This window comes from Schistocerca piceifrons, chromosome 2 (assembly GCF_021461385.2).
Source record: "Schistocerca piceifrons isolate TAMUIC-IGC-003096 chromosome 2, iqSchPice1.1, whole genome shotgun sequence".
NCBI lineage: Eukaryota > Metazoa > Arthropoda > Insecta > Orthoptera > Acrididae > Schistocerca > Schistocerca piceifrons.
The window spans coordinates 182,236,517-182,250,895 of record NC_060139.1 but is presented as its reverse complement, the minus strand read 5'-3'; the positions used below and the strand labels follow the sequence as shown (position 1 = coordinate 182,250,895).

The 14,379-nt window shown below is 42.8% G+C and overlaps 1 protein-coding gene across 1 annotated transcript in view; it reads right to left on the bottom strand.

Moving 5' to 3' along the window:
- LOC124775230 (acyl-CoA Delta-9 desaturase-like) overlaps positions 1–4,627 on the bottom strand; it is a 45,395-nt gene extending 40,768 nt beyond the window's left edge. Inside the window, exon 1 of the mRNA XM_047250067.1 lies at positions 4,420–4,627. Within this exon, the coding sequence (XP_047106023.1) occupies positions 4,420–4,627 (208 nt within the window). The remainder of the gene's footprint in view (positions 1–4,419) is intronic.
- Between the last annotated feature and the right edge of the window lie 9,752 nt (positions 4,628–14,379).

The window sequence follows — 14,379 nt, the reverse complement described above, 5'->3', positions numbered from 1 at the left end:
GTTTACATTTTGCAAGGACAAAACAGAAATGTTTAAAACGACAAAATTGTAGTGCCATAACTCATAACGATAATTAGTAGCTGTTTCTTTAATTATACGGCCGCATTCATTTTCATTTCTTAACAGCTCCATTTACCAGCTCTTTGTCATTTTTATTGGTGTTTTTATCGTTCATTTATACATACGAGTAAGTAACCTACAGGGTAACAATTATTGAACTATATGAAATAAAATCGTCATAACTTCTAAACAGTTTGCGTTCGGGCGTTCAAGCCGCACGGTTGGCCGCGGGGCATGATGGGAATTAGTATGTGCATATGATTTGGTTTGGAGACGAACCCCACATTCATTTGAATGGGTTCGCCAATAAACAAAATTGGCGCATTTGGGCGATTGAGAATCCGCATTTCGCGATCGAGAAGTCTCTTCACGGGTGACTGTGTGGTGTGCAATATCCATTCACGGAATAATAGATGCGATATTCGTTGGTGGCACGGTGACTACCGAACGGTACGTGAAGGTTTTGGAAGATGATTTCAGCCCCATTATCCAAAGTGACCCTGATTTCGACAAGATGTGGTTCATTCAAGACGGAGTTCAACACCATCGAAACTGGAGAGTGTTTGATGTCCTGGAGGAGCACTTTGGGGACCGCATTCTGGCTCTGGCGTGCCCAGAGGTCACTGGCGTGGGCCTCGACTGTCCGCCATATTCTCCGGATCTGAACACATGCGACTTCTTTTTGTGGGGCTAAATTAAAGACAATGTGTATAGCAATAACCCAGAAACCATTGCTGAGCTGAAAACAGCCACTCAGGAGGTTATTGACAGCATCGATGCTCCGACACTTCAGCGAGTCATGCAGAATTTCGCTATTCGTCTGCGCCACATCATCGCCAAGGATGGCAGGCATATCGAATATGTCGTAGCCTAAATACGAATATCTGTACTGACGTTTACATGTTGAATAAAGTAGTTTGTAACTAATGAACGTTTTTTTCATATAGTTCAACAATTGTTACTCTGTATATGTGAGCGGATCTCTGAAATTGCTGGTATAAGCTCAAATTAGTATTATGGTGAGCATTTGATCTTTGCACAGTTACTTCCTCGACTACTGTAGACCTGTCACAAACAGTAGTACATCGTGTGAGTTCGTTGCTGGGTAACTCTGTGACTATTATCTTACGTTCGCTTGTTGTCTTTCGCTGTCGTGTTGGTAATATCCAGTGTTTTTTGTGCTGTTAGGCTATTGTGCACTAATTCGTATTATGTATTATAGCAGCTGAGGGAGCTCATAACTTTTCTTGCCCATATTGATGCTGCAGTATGCAAGTACAATTATCAATATACGGGAAAACTTTTAGTGTTCTACTAAGACAGATGTTGTGAGTTTGATATTTACAACGTGCGTGTTGATGTTGCAGGTAACAATTAAAAATAGCAATATACACTGAAACCATCTTAATAACTATTACAACTTGAGTGGATGAATGTTGTCTTCATTCGGCGTAGTTGTGTTGGATATTATAGGCCAACAATTAAATATAAATTTACGTATAAATTTTCGGGTTTCAGTGAAAGGAGCATTAAAATTAAAATATCTGTGCCACAGCCTCTGTAAACAAATCGATGAAGGAGCTGAAATATTTGTCTATGTTACGAGAAAGGGCCCCACAAAATATACGTGCGACCAGAAGTGATCTCTGGTGCAGAGTAGCAGCTAGGTTCACGAACACTTCTTACCTAGTTCCCGGGTCCATTTGCTATCCGTGATTAGTTAGAGATCAGAACAGAATATCAAGTTGGCAACAAGGCAATAAAATTTCAGTGGCAATGACAGTACGATTTTCATTTGTTGTAATTTATTCTTGATTCTTACCATCCAGAATGAAACTTCTGCTCTGCATAGCGTACACGCAGAATGAACTGCAATCACCTCTAGCAGAGATAATTTAGTTTTTGTTTGGGTTGTCCACGTACCATCGACACCTAAGCAAGATAGGGAACAGGACATCGACACTGGATGGTGAGGCAGTTAAGAATGATCTGAATAGTGACAGATTGATGTACGTAGATGACAAGCGGCGAGTGATAATGTAGCTGGTAAGACACTGGACTCGTAAACGAGACAATGGCAGTTCTAATCTGTCTGCTGATCCATTATTCTTGAATGCAAGATAAACAAAAAAATAAAGAATCTGGTGTAGCCTTCCTTTTCCACTGTTGTCCAGACACCTTACTGTAGGACATCAGAGTTGCTGTTGTAATATATCGACAGTGTTGCATCCAACGTGAAAACCAGAGAAAGTATATACTGTACGTTTATGTGTTTACTAAAAGAATGTTTTCGGCCCGTTTCTTGTCAGTGAGAGAGGTATCAGAGAACACTTATTGATGGACATGTTCAGGCACTGTGGGGCGGCGAATAATTTGTAAAAAAATCTAATTGCTGTATAAATGCTTGCATGTTGAATCAGTTTCTGGCTTTTAGAATGTTGTTAATGCTGTCTTTCGCCGTTCTCAACACTGGCTCTCTATTTACTTTTTAGCACCCAGAAAGTGATTTAACAAAACGTGGAGCCAGTAATTAGAGATCCTAGTGCCCACTTCATCTGAGAATACCATTATAGCTGCAGCTTATAGCTCTGAGGAATTAGGAGATTGTCCGGGATTTCTAATCAAAAACGGTTTTCCAAAATAGTTGAGTATATTCTGAAATTCACTGATAAAAAACACAAGTATCCCTACAACCTAACTAACAGAGCAGTTCAGAGTCTAATGCGCTGATGCAACTATAAATGTCCGAATTAAATGTTAAAAAGAATGCTCGCCATAATTTGATGAAAATATTTCATCAAACGCCACGCTAAATATTTGGTAGAATGTCTGTCCCGCGACGGCACGTGAAAATACGACAATACGCAAACTGAAGCTAGATAATGAAAATCATCCCAGAATTAACACTTCACTTGAAATGTTTTCATGGTTCCGCGTATCTCTAGTAACTTAATACGGCACCCGAGGCTGTTTGTAGCAGTGATACCGATGCGACGCGACTCCCGACACAGATGGCGTGTCATTCAGCGTCTGGAGAGAACTGGGGCCTTTCTTCCTTGCGCAGCGTTCTTATATATAAAGCCGCGGTGCGGACGGCTAAGGGAACGCCTGATCAAATCGGCTCTCTCGACTAGCCGCTGGGCTAGTAACGCACCACTTCAAGTTACATAATAATTTATAGCTTCTTTTGCTGATGGCCGATGAAGCTCTTAATTTAAACGTGCATTCAGCACGCAGGTAAGTATTGATAATAAAATTTTGACATGGCTAAGTTAAATATTTTGGGCGAGAGAATTAATTAAACTACACTGCACGCAGTAGATGAGCTCTGAACTGGCCCTTTTGAGATCCGCTATCGCTATAATTTTATAGGTATTCAAAAGAAACTTTTCACATCTTCATAGTCATAGCGGACCTCCAACCTATTTAAATCTAAACATCCTAGCCTTATTTATTAGCCTACTGAATCTATCTTGCTTCCTTCAGTTTTGAGATGAAAACCAGAAAATCATGAATTTCCACTAAAATCTTAATTTATGAAATCCAAAGTATTGTTTTTATTAAATCATTATGAAATATGAATCTAAATATAAATTTTGAAGTCTCTAGCTCTTTTCTGTTGCGCCAATGATTTTTTTAGAAAAACGTCCAAATTTCGAAAATGGATGAAGTTATCGAACTGATATTTAACACACATTAATTTAGTATTATTCCTGACATGCTAGAAAAGTTTTAGGTCATTTGCTTGATTTTTAAGGTATTGCGCAACATTTATGACGTCAGAGCTGGTTACAGCAGACTGGCTGGCACACAATGGAAACTGATGTGAATTTACTACAGCGTGAGTAGGCTGCTTCCCTACAGCACCTGTGCGGGGGAGGAGGAACAAAAGCAATTATCCGATGATAGAGGGCTCTAACACAATAGCGTGCAGAAGTATTTGACAACTAACAGACAAAAACTTGGACACGCGCCAACCATGACAAACTGTAGATTTCTCCGTTTCCAGGGACTTGGCCTGAATCGAGAAGGCGAGTTACTACAATGATTGAGAAAAGTCGATCAGATGTACTTGCAGCTGCATGCAGAGAATGGAAATACTTCCTGGACGTATGTCATATTTCATATTGGTCTGACACAGATAGCATTTAAGGTCTGTAAGAAAGATACAGATCTGTCTTTTTGAAATGTGTGTGCAGTAAGTGTTATGAAATTCTCTAATAACTCGTAATCAGTGTGCGTATGACGTATCAGTACAGTACAGTTGGGCCTTAGCTAGACATTCGGTACACATGCTAAAAGTCCCCATACAAGCACTAATTACAAAGCACACATGTAACACTGCAGGGTGTGACTTACCCCATAAGATGGTGAGCACCTTGGCATAGAATGGCGTCCACGTAATCCCCCAGAGGGCGGCCAGGTGCAGTGCGGCGATGCCCACCACGTTGGTCCAGTAGATCTGCCTCACGTACGGCTTACTGGGTTCTCTCCCTGGGGTCTCGTCCACCCGGGCGCATGCGTCTTCCTCTGGCTTTATTTCTGGGCTCTGTGGACGTGGCGCCATTGCTCTATTTTCTCGCTGAAAACAGATGAAATGGAGCAACGGCTCAAAAGGAGTAGGAGGTGAAAAATTTGTAAGTCAAATTGGGCAACACGTCAAATTGGGCAACATATGAAATTGGGCAACATATGAAATTGGGCAACATGTCAAATTGGGCAACATATCAAATTGGGCAACATGTCAAATTGGGCAACATGTCAAATGGGTCAGCAGGTCAGATGGATCAGCACATCAGTCGATTAGGCAGAGGCACCTAAGCGCTTAGCATCATCAAGGCTGACATTAATCCTCCAAACCACATGAATATGGTAGGTTCATGCAGTTATCCCCAATCACCAATCAATGTCCTAGGAGAACAAATTAACAATTATTACTCACATGATGTTAACGATAAGCATAATTTCGGCACAGAACAAATAGAAAGAGGAAAAAATCAGTCTCATTTCACAAATAGGCTGTCACAATAAATCTACAGAAGGTAGATTTTGTAAATTTTAATACGTGGAATGCTCCTTCAAGCTCATACTGATTAAAACCATTGAGTATGATCCGTATACAGTAGTTGTCTTTCTTTTTTGTTACAAAACGAAAGCAAGTGTATTACAAAGTAAGCCAGTCATTTACCTGAAGGATGGCGTTAACAACACAGAACGTTACTAGGCATGATTCTATTAGAGGCTTTATGGTGCTGTCTTCTTCCAGACTAAGCATTTGATCACCCAGTCAACTGCAGGGATAAGAATGAACGTTTTAGTATTTTAAGCTTTTGCTTGCAAGTATCTATTTATGTGGCTTGCCCAACTTCGAATTTTAGGTAATTCACTAGCAAAACACTGTACATAGTGCATGATATGCAACGATTCTATACAATATCTAGCCCACGGGTGGAAAATGGAGAACCATTCAGAAGAATGCTTAACGTTAACTACACCTAGTAAGGGATGCGCTGTGCTGAAGTTCTAGGTCGTTATTTGTATTTAACTTTGCAGCCAGGTGGCCTTCCTGTAGCCGCAACCATCCAGTTCACACAGGAGAATCGTGCAAACATACCGCCATTTGAGCATCGGGAAGACTCCCGTATGGACGACATGGAAATAAGCATACCTGGCGTAGATAAACAACTGAAAGATGTGAAAACAAATAAATCACCATGTCCGGATGGAATTCTAGTTCGATTTTACAAAGAGTGCTCTACGGCATTGGCCCCTTACCTAGTTTGCATTTATCGTGAATCTGTCGCCCAGCACAAAGTCCCAAGCGAATGGAAAAAAGCGCAGGTGACTCTAGCGTATAAAAAGGGTAAAAGAACGGACCCGCAAAATTACGGACCAATATCCCTAACTTCTGTTTGCGGCAGAATCCTTGAACACATTCTCAGTTCGAATGTAATAAACTTTCTTGAGACTGAAAATCTTATGTCCACGGATCAGCATGGTTTTGGAAAACATCACTTGTGCGAAACTCAGCTTGTCGTTTTCTCACGTGATATGCTGAGTACTACGGGTGAAGGGCAACAGGCAGACTCCATATTTCTATATTTCCGGAAAGCATTTGACACGGTGCCCCGTTGCAGGCTGTTAACGAAGGTGCGAGCATATGGAATAAGTTCACAGTTATGTGAGTGGCTCGAAGACTTGTTAAATAATGGGACCCAGTATGTTGTCCTCGACGGCGAGTGTTCATCAGAGACAAGGGTACCGTCAGGAGTGCCCCAGGTAAGTGTGATAGCGCCTCTGTTGTTCTGTATATACATAACTGATTTGGCGGACAGGGTGGACAGCAATCTAGAGGCTGTTTGTTGATGCTGTGATGAAGGGCAAGGTGTCGAAGTTGAGTGAGTGTAGGAAGATACAAGACGACTTAGACAAACTTTCCAGTTGTTGTGATAAATGGCAGCTAGCCTTAAATGTGGAAAAAAGTTAACGCGAATGAGTAGGAAGAACAAACCTGTAATGTTCGGATACAGTATTACTAGTGTCCAGCTTGATACAGTCAAGCCGTTTAAATGTCTTGGCGCAACGTTGCAAAGCGGTATGAGGTTGAATGAGAATGTGAAAACTGTGACAGGGAAGGCAAATGGTCGATTCGGTTTATTGGAAATTTTTTAGGAAAGAGCGTTTCTCTTGCAAGGGAAATCGCATGTACACTATGTGATCAAAGGTATCTGGACACCGCCAAAAACATACGTTTTTCATATTAGGTGCATTGTGCTGCCACCTAGTGCCCGGTACTCCATATCGGCGATCTCAGTAGTCGTTAGATATCGTGAGAGAGCAGAATGGGGGGCTCCGCGGAACTCACGGACTTCGAACGTGGTCAGGTGATTGGCTGTCACTTGTGTCATACGTCTGTACGCGAGATTTCCACACTCCTAAAAACCCTAGATCCACTGTCTCCGATGTGATGATGATGTGGAAACACGAAGAGACACGTACAGCACAAAAGCGTACAGGCCGACCTCGTCTGTTGATTGACAGAGACCGCCGACAGTTGAAGAGGATCGTAATGTGTAATAGGCAGACATCTATCCAGACCATCACACAGGAATTCCAAACCGCATCAGGATCCACTGCAAGTACTATATTAGTTAGGCGGGAGGTGAGAAAAGTTCGATTTCATGGTCGGGTGGCTGCTCATAAGCCACACATGACGCCGGTAAATGCCAAACTACGCCTCCTTGGTGTAAGGAGCGTAAACATTGGTCGATTGAACAGTTGAAAAACGTTGTGTGGAGTGAAGAATCACGGTACACAATGTGGCGATCCGATGGCAGGGTGTGGGTATGGCGAATGCCCGGTGAACGTCATCTGCCAGTGTGTGTAGTGCCAACAGTAAAATTCGGAGGCTGTGGTGTTATGGCGTGTGGTCGTATTTTTCGTGGAGGGGGCTTGCACCCCTTGTTGTTTAGCGTGGCACTGTCACAGCATAGGCCTTCATTCATGTTTTAAGCACCTTCTTGCTTCCCACTGTTGAAGAGCAATTCGGCGATGGCGATTGCATCTTTTCAGCCAGGTGTCCGGATACTTTTGATCACATAGTGTAGGATGCTGGTGCGACCTGTTCTTGAGTACTGCTCGACTGTTTGCGATCCGTACCAGATCGGATTGAACGAAAATGTCGAAGCAATTCAGAGGCAGGCGGCTAGATTTGCTACCGGTAAGTTCGAACAACATGCAAGTGTTACGGAGAGGCTTCGGGAACTCAAATGGGAATCCTTGGAGGGAAGGCGACGTTCTTGTTCTGAGTGCCGAACGATTCTACTGCCGCCAACATACATCGCGGGTAAGGACCACAAAGACAAGATACAAAATATTAGGGTTCATACCGAGGCGTACAGACAGTCGTTTCTTCTTGACTCAGTTTGCGAGTGAAACAGGAGGGGAAATGACGAGTAGTGATACAAGGTACCCTCCGCCATGTACCGCTCGTTGGCTTGCGGAGTATCTATGTAGATGCAGGTGTAGAGGCGAGTCATCTGCGGCATCTGTCGGTGAACTGTGTAGATTTGATCCGTGCATGATCGTGTTTTAACTGTTTGTGTATCGTTTTTTCTGAGGCCGAAATAGGGGCACATCCCAGAATTTACTTAAACGAATGTGGGGAACCACCTACAAAACCACGCTCAGGCTGGCCTGTGCACCAGCCCACGGTCGTTAATCCGCCTCGCGGTTTCGATGCGTGTCTGACTATCCATCCTACTTCACAATACAGCACGCTACGCTATTCGAGCGGGATGCTGTGTTTATGCGTTCTCTGAACATGTCGCTGTTATACAGTACAGTGCTGAGAGGCCACCATGTGCCTTCCACACACTCACACACATGCACACACACACACACACCCATGCTCGAGGGAGGACTCGAACCTCAGACGGGGGGAACCGTGCGAACCGTGGCAAGGCGCCTCAAACCGATTCCAGCTATAGTATCACCTACAGTTTAACTCGAACATTAAACTAAAGAGCACTTAGATTTTTTATCGTACATGCAATAAAGCGGGAGAGTAAAAGTAGCAGTACATCCCATAAAAAGCCTGGAGCAATCCGACTTGAAACCCTAAATATTTGGATTTGTAGTCTATAGATTACGCTCGGTAACGGGCAGGGCAGTGTTTAGGATCTGTAGACTGCTAGGCTGAACCTGTGGTACAGGCTCTACCAGCTGAAATTTCACGATAACTAGTAGCATTTTAGTGCAATTTTCGAATTAAAAGCCAATAATGGAGCATTTACAACTGTGTAAAATTTTACGATACAGTTTAATTATCAGCTCTCCACCGAAAAATGCAGCTGAATGAGCTCATACTAAATGATTAAGCACTTGTATTTTACGAGTGTAGGGGAACAGCACTACGCTACTAAAAGAAAGACGCCTTTTTTTTTTTTTTTTAATTTCTGTGGTGCAGGCCATTAGGCTTGCATTTTAAATAGCCTGCCCTGGCAGCAGGGTAGGTGACGAGACCTGGACTCCAATTAGCTGTGACGAGCGTCGTTGTTGATTTGCTTAGACAGCTTGATTCGGCCATGCATTCTACATCAATATGAAGAAGTTATCGTGTCCTAGAGAGGACAGTCTGTTTGACTAGTTGAGCAGGACGAACGTTCAGTCGAACTGAACGCCACCTAGGCTGCATTTGGGAACAGATAGCACCCAGAGCCCTAGATTATCCTAGGCGAATTAGAACAACCCAGGATCGCCTAATCGTCAGACGGGTGCGATCACAGCCGATTGTGTCCCCACCTCAACGAGATGTGGCGACGTGCCGCCCGCGTTGGCCGTGCTGTGCTATTTATTTACATGTACATTCTTTATTTCCTGTAAGGAAATAAGGAGGGCGTGTCTGATTACTAGCAAGTCATGGTGCAGGATTTGTTTACTTGCCCACAAGGTGGCCCCGTTGTATCAAGTCGGCCGCTGTGGCCTAGTGGTTCTAGGCGCTTCAGTCCGGAACCGCGCTGCTGTTACGGTCGCAGGTTCATGCCATCGGGCATGGATGTGTGTGATGTCCTTAGGTTAGTTAGGTTTAAGTAGTTCTAAGTTCTAGGGGACTGATGACCTCAGATGGTAAGTTCCATAGTGCTCAGAGCCATGTGAACCATTTGTGGCGACGTGGCTGCAGAATTCAGCTTCCAGCTGACAGCTCGCAGAACGACTTATCTTACAAGGCGGGTTGAAGAAAAGCAAACCCACATTTGTAGCATCTGTAGAAGAGCATTTCACCTTTCTGGTTAGAATAGACTTTTTGGAATTCTGAAGTTATGTGGGATAAATACAGCGATCGAAAAGTTATCTATGACTTGTACAGAAAGCAGACTGCAGTTATTAGTAAAGGAAAGAACTGTAGTCGTGAGAGTCGAAGAACAAGAAACTAAGGCAGTAGATGAGAGGGGAGAGAGACAGGGCTGTAGCCTACCCCAAACGAAAGCAAAGAGAAATCTCGAAAATCTGCGAGACGAAAGTCCAGGACGTTTTCTTGTTATAGCAGCTCGCCAAATCCTTAAGATGAGCACAGGACACGATCTGGTACAAAAACGATTTGGAAAAACTGATGTCACGTTACCAAAAAATGGTTGGAAAAACATGGCGACTATGTCGAATATAACGGGAACATTGTACAATGGGCACTACTTTGGTAATGGAGAAAATTGAAGAGGAAGACCAAGGCTTTACTACAGAAAGTGGGTTCAAGTAGGTGTGGGCTGCAGTAGTTATGCAGAGACCTGTACACAACAGACTCGCGTAGGGAGTTGCATCAAGCCAGTCTTCCGGGTTGAAGAGCTCATGGACAACGATAAGTGTCAGTCTTCGGAACGACCAGCACGGGGAGAACGATAAATCTCAGTCTTAAGGTTGGAGAGCACAAGGACGACAATAAATCAGAGACTTCACGTTGAAGAACAGAGGCGACACAGTCTTCTGACTGCTTTGATGCGTCTCGCAACGATTTTCTGTCCTGTGGCAGAGTAGTGCTTGCACCGAACGTTCTCAGTTATTTGTCGCACACTATATCTAAATCTCTTTTCTTCTCCAACAACTTTTACCCTCTATGGCTCCCTCTAGTACGTGATATTTCGTGACCTATCACACGCTCCGGACGAAGTGGTGCAATGTTAAGACACCGGAATCGGATTCGGGAAGACGATAGTTCAGATTCCCCTCTTCGTGGAAAGAAAAATTGTCGGTATGCCTCTGTGTGGGCTCTAATCTCTCTGATTTTATCCTCATGGTCTCTTCGCGAGATATACGTAGGAGAGAGCAATATACCGCTCGACTCCTCGATGAAGGTATGTTCTCGAAACTTCAACAAAAGCCTGTACTGAGCTACTGAACGTCTCTCCTGCAGTCTTCCATTGGAGTTTATCTATCATCTCCGTAACGCTTTCGCGATTACTAAATGATCCTGTAATGAAGCGCACTGCTCTCCTTTGGATCTTCTCTATGTCTTCTATCAACCCTATCTGGTACGGATCCCATACTGGTGAGCAATATTCAAGCAGTGGGCGAACAAATGTACTGTAACCTACTTCCTTTGTATTCGGATTGCATTTCCTTAGGACTCTTCCAATGATCTCAGTCTGGCATCTGCTTTACCGACGATCAACTTAATATGATAATTCCATTTTAAATCACTCCTAATGCCTACTCCCAGATAATTTATGGAATTAACTGCTTCCAGTTGCTGACCTGCTATATTGTAGCTAAATGATAAAGGATCTTTCTTTCTATGTATTCGCAGCACATTACACTTGTCTACATTGAGATTCAATTGCCATTCCCTACACCATGCGTCAATTCGTTGCAGATCCTCCTGCATTTCAATACAATTTTCCATTGTTACAACCTCTCGATATACTACAGCATCATCCGCAAAAAGCCTCAGTGAACTTCCGATGTTATCCACAAGGATAACTGTGAATGGCTTGTCTCTCATCACTTTAATGGCAGCGATACAACCGAACATCTCTTCTCGACCACGTTTCGTCTCTGTGCAGCTTCGTAGACGTCATGTGACACTCCCATGAGGCCGCGAAACCAGTGTTACCCCGCGCACCTATATCGGTTGAAGATTATCACCTCTAGACGCTGCGATGACACAAAGGACATAGCGGATTTTAATCACATCATATTGGCATGTTCCAAGTACACGAGTGCGCAATCAGACTTGTATAAGAATTGGTTGCGAGAGGTTACGCCGTCACTACCAGTGTTCCTGTTTTACTCCATCGTTTTGATAAATATAACTTGCTCAGACACTATTTGAAAGCAACCGGCATACAATTTTAATTTAGAGTTACCTCGATCTTCATTTTCCAATGGCATCAGCTCGGTTCGTAATCGGGTGTGTAATTTTGTGTTTTAATTTGCGTATTGACCTCTGTTTGTAGATTACATTGTTATATTGCTCTCCTGTGCATTTTATATCATTGTTCTACTGGCATAATTGTGTTTGTCATTTTGAGTTTTTCTATTGAGTTCAGTACTCCTGTCTGTATGCTGCAATTCTCACGTTGTTATATGATGTCATTTTCAGTTCTGTTCTTCAGTTATTGTATGATATATAGCGTTTGCCCTTTACTGTTTTGTCTTTTATATAAGAGCGTATGTATGTTGTGTCTTAATGTTGCTGTATAGTGCTGTTTGTAATTCTGCTCCAATGTCATTGTCAACACAGCCGTCGGCTGTCTGGTGCTTGCCTGCGTTTTTAATTTTACTTTAAAAGTGTGTTTATACGCTACCTTCGTAACTTTTGCTATTCTGTTTTTTTGCTATTACATTTCTTTGGTACTTTATAACCGTTGGTGGCTGTATGGTCCTTATGACTCAAAGCCAAAATAAAGAAAAAAAGAATCTTAATCTTTTTCAAAAGCACCATAACCCCTCTTCTAGTAGGGCTTAACCACGTATTCCTTTCTTCGACGATTCTGCGCAGAACTTTTATTTCTTACCTTATCAGTTCAGTTAATTATCCGCATCCTTCTGTAACGCCTTATCTCAAATGCCTTGAATCTCTTCTTTTCCCATTAAACCACGGAGAAATTATCCACTCGGGAGAATACTGAGTTCCTATACGACACCATGGCACTCTGAGGCAGGGCTGTACGAAGGGGATGGCGAGATACGTCCATGCCAAGGCTGTAGGCCCGTATCAGTCGAACGGCGCCGCACAGCATTAACTTGGCACTTTATTCTCCCAGAATGGTTACACGTTCCTGCATCTAAGAGGCAAAGCTATTTGCGGTTGAAGGGACACGCAATTTGTTACACCATGACTTCCCCAGAACTGCATTTAGAAGATTTTAAACTTATTTAGCAAAGCAAAACTGGGAATTTCGAGACAAGTTATGCTGCAAACGTCAACGAACATTTCAAAGAAATTTTAAGACTGCTCCAACAGCTTTGAGTCCAAATGTTCAGTTCGCTGTGAGATGTAATCAAGCGTACAGTCATAGACAAGGTGGTCAGAAACAGTCTAGAAAGCTTGTAAGGGTGTTGCAGGGTAGGCTGTGTTGAGAAACAATTGCTGAGAAAAAATTGTATACGTTGCGTCGTTTCCGAGTTAATTAGCACTGAAGTTAGCCAATCAGGCCGTAGCGCGCTCCAATTCAATGGGCGCGCGAGAGACAGTGTCGCCAGACATTTTCTTCGTTTCGTTCCCTAAAACCGAACAAGAGAGTGATACAAAAGTTGGCCGTGAAACGGTAGGAGCCAAAGGCAGAGCAGTATTGTGCGCTATCATCTACGCTACGAGAACATCTGAAACTTCTTTCTGACGGCCCATATCATTAACGTCGATGTGCAGCATTGTGTTCGAACATTATGAATTACCTTGTTCTATTGACACACAATCAGCACGGATTTAGAAAACATCGGTCTTGTGAAACACAACTAGCTCTTTACTTACACGAAGTATAGAGTGCTATTGACAAGGATTTCAAATTGATTTCGTATTTCTATACATTTTTGACACAGTACCACATAAGCTGATTGTAGAATTGCGTGCCTATGAAATATCGTCTCAGTTAAGTGATTGGGTTCGCGACAATCTGAGAAGCCGTTTTAGGTTGTTTGCAGATGAGGCTTTCGTGTATCGTCTAGTAAAATAATCAGAAGATCAAAACAAATTGCAAAACGATGTAGGAAAGATATCTGTCTTGTGCAAAAATAGGCAGCTGGCCCTACATAATGAAAGTGTAAAGTCATCCACATGAGTGATACAAGGAATCCGTTAAACTTCGGTTACACGACAAATTGATCGATCTAACGACCATAAATTCAACTAAATATCTAAGACTTACAATTACGAACAACTTAAATTGGAAAGCACACACAGAAAATGTTGTGGGGAAAGCAAACCAAAGACTGCGTTTTATTGATAGAACACTTGGAAAATGTAACAGATCTACGAAAGAGACTGCCTACCCTACGCTTGTCCGTCCTCTTTTGGAATGCTGCTGCACGGTCTGGGATCCTTACCAGGTGGGATGAACGGAGTAAGAAAGTTCTAAGAATTGCAGCACGTTTTGTATTATCGCCAAATATGGGAAAGAGTGTCACTGATATGATACAGGATTTGGGGTGGACGTAATTAAAACTAAGGTTTTTTTTCGTTGCAGGGGAATCTTCACGCGAAATTTCAATCACTAGCTTTCCCCTCCGAGTGCGAAAATATTTTATTGATACTGACCTACATGCGAAGAAACGATCATCACAATAAAATAATGGAAATCAGAGCTCGCACGGAAAGATGTAGGCGTT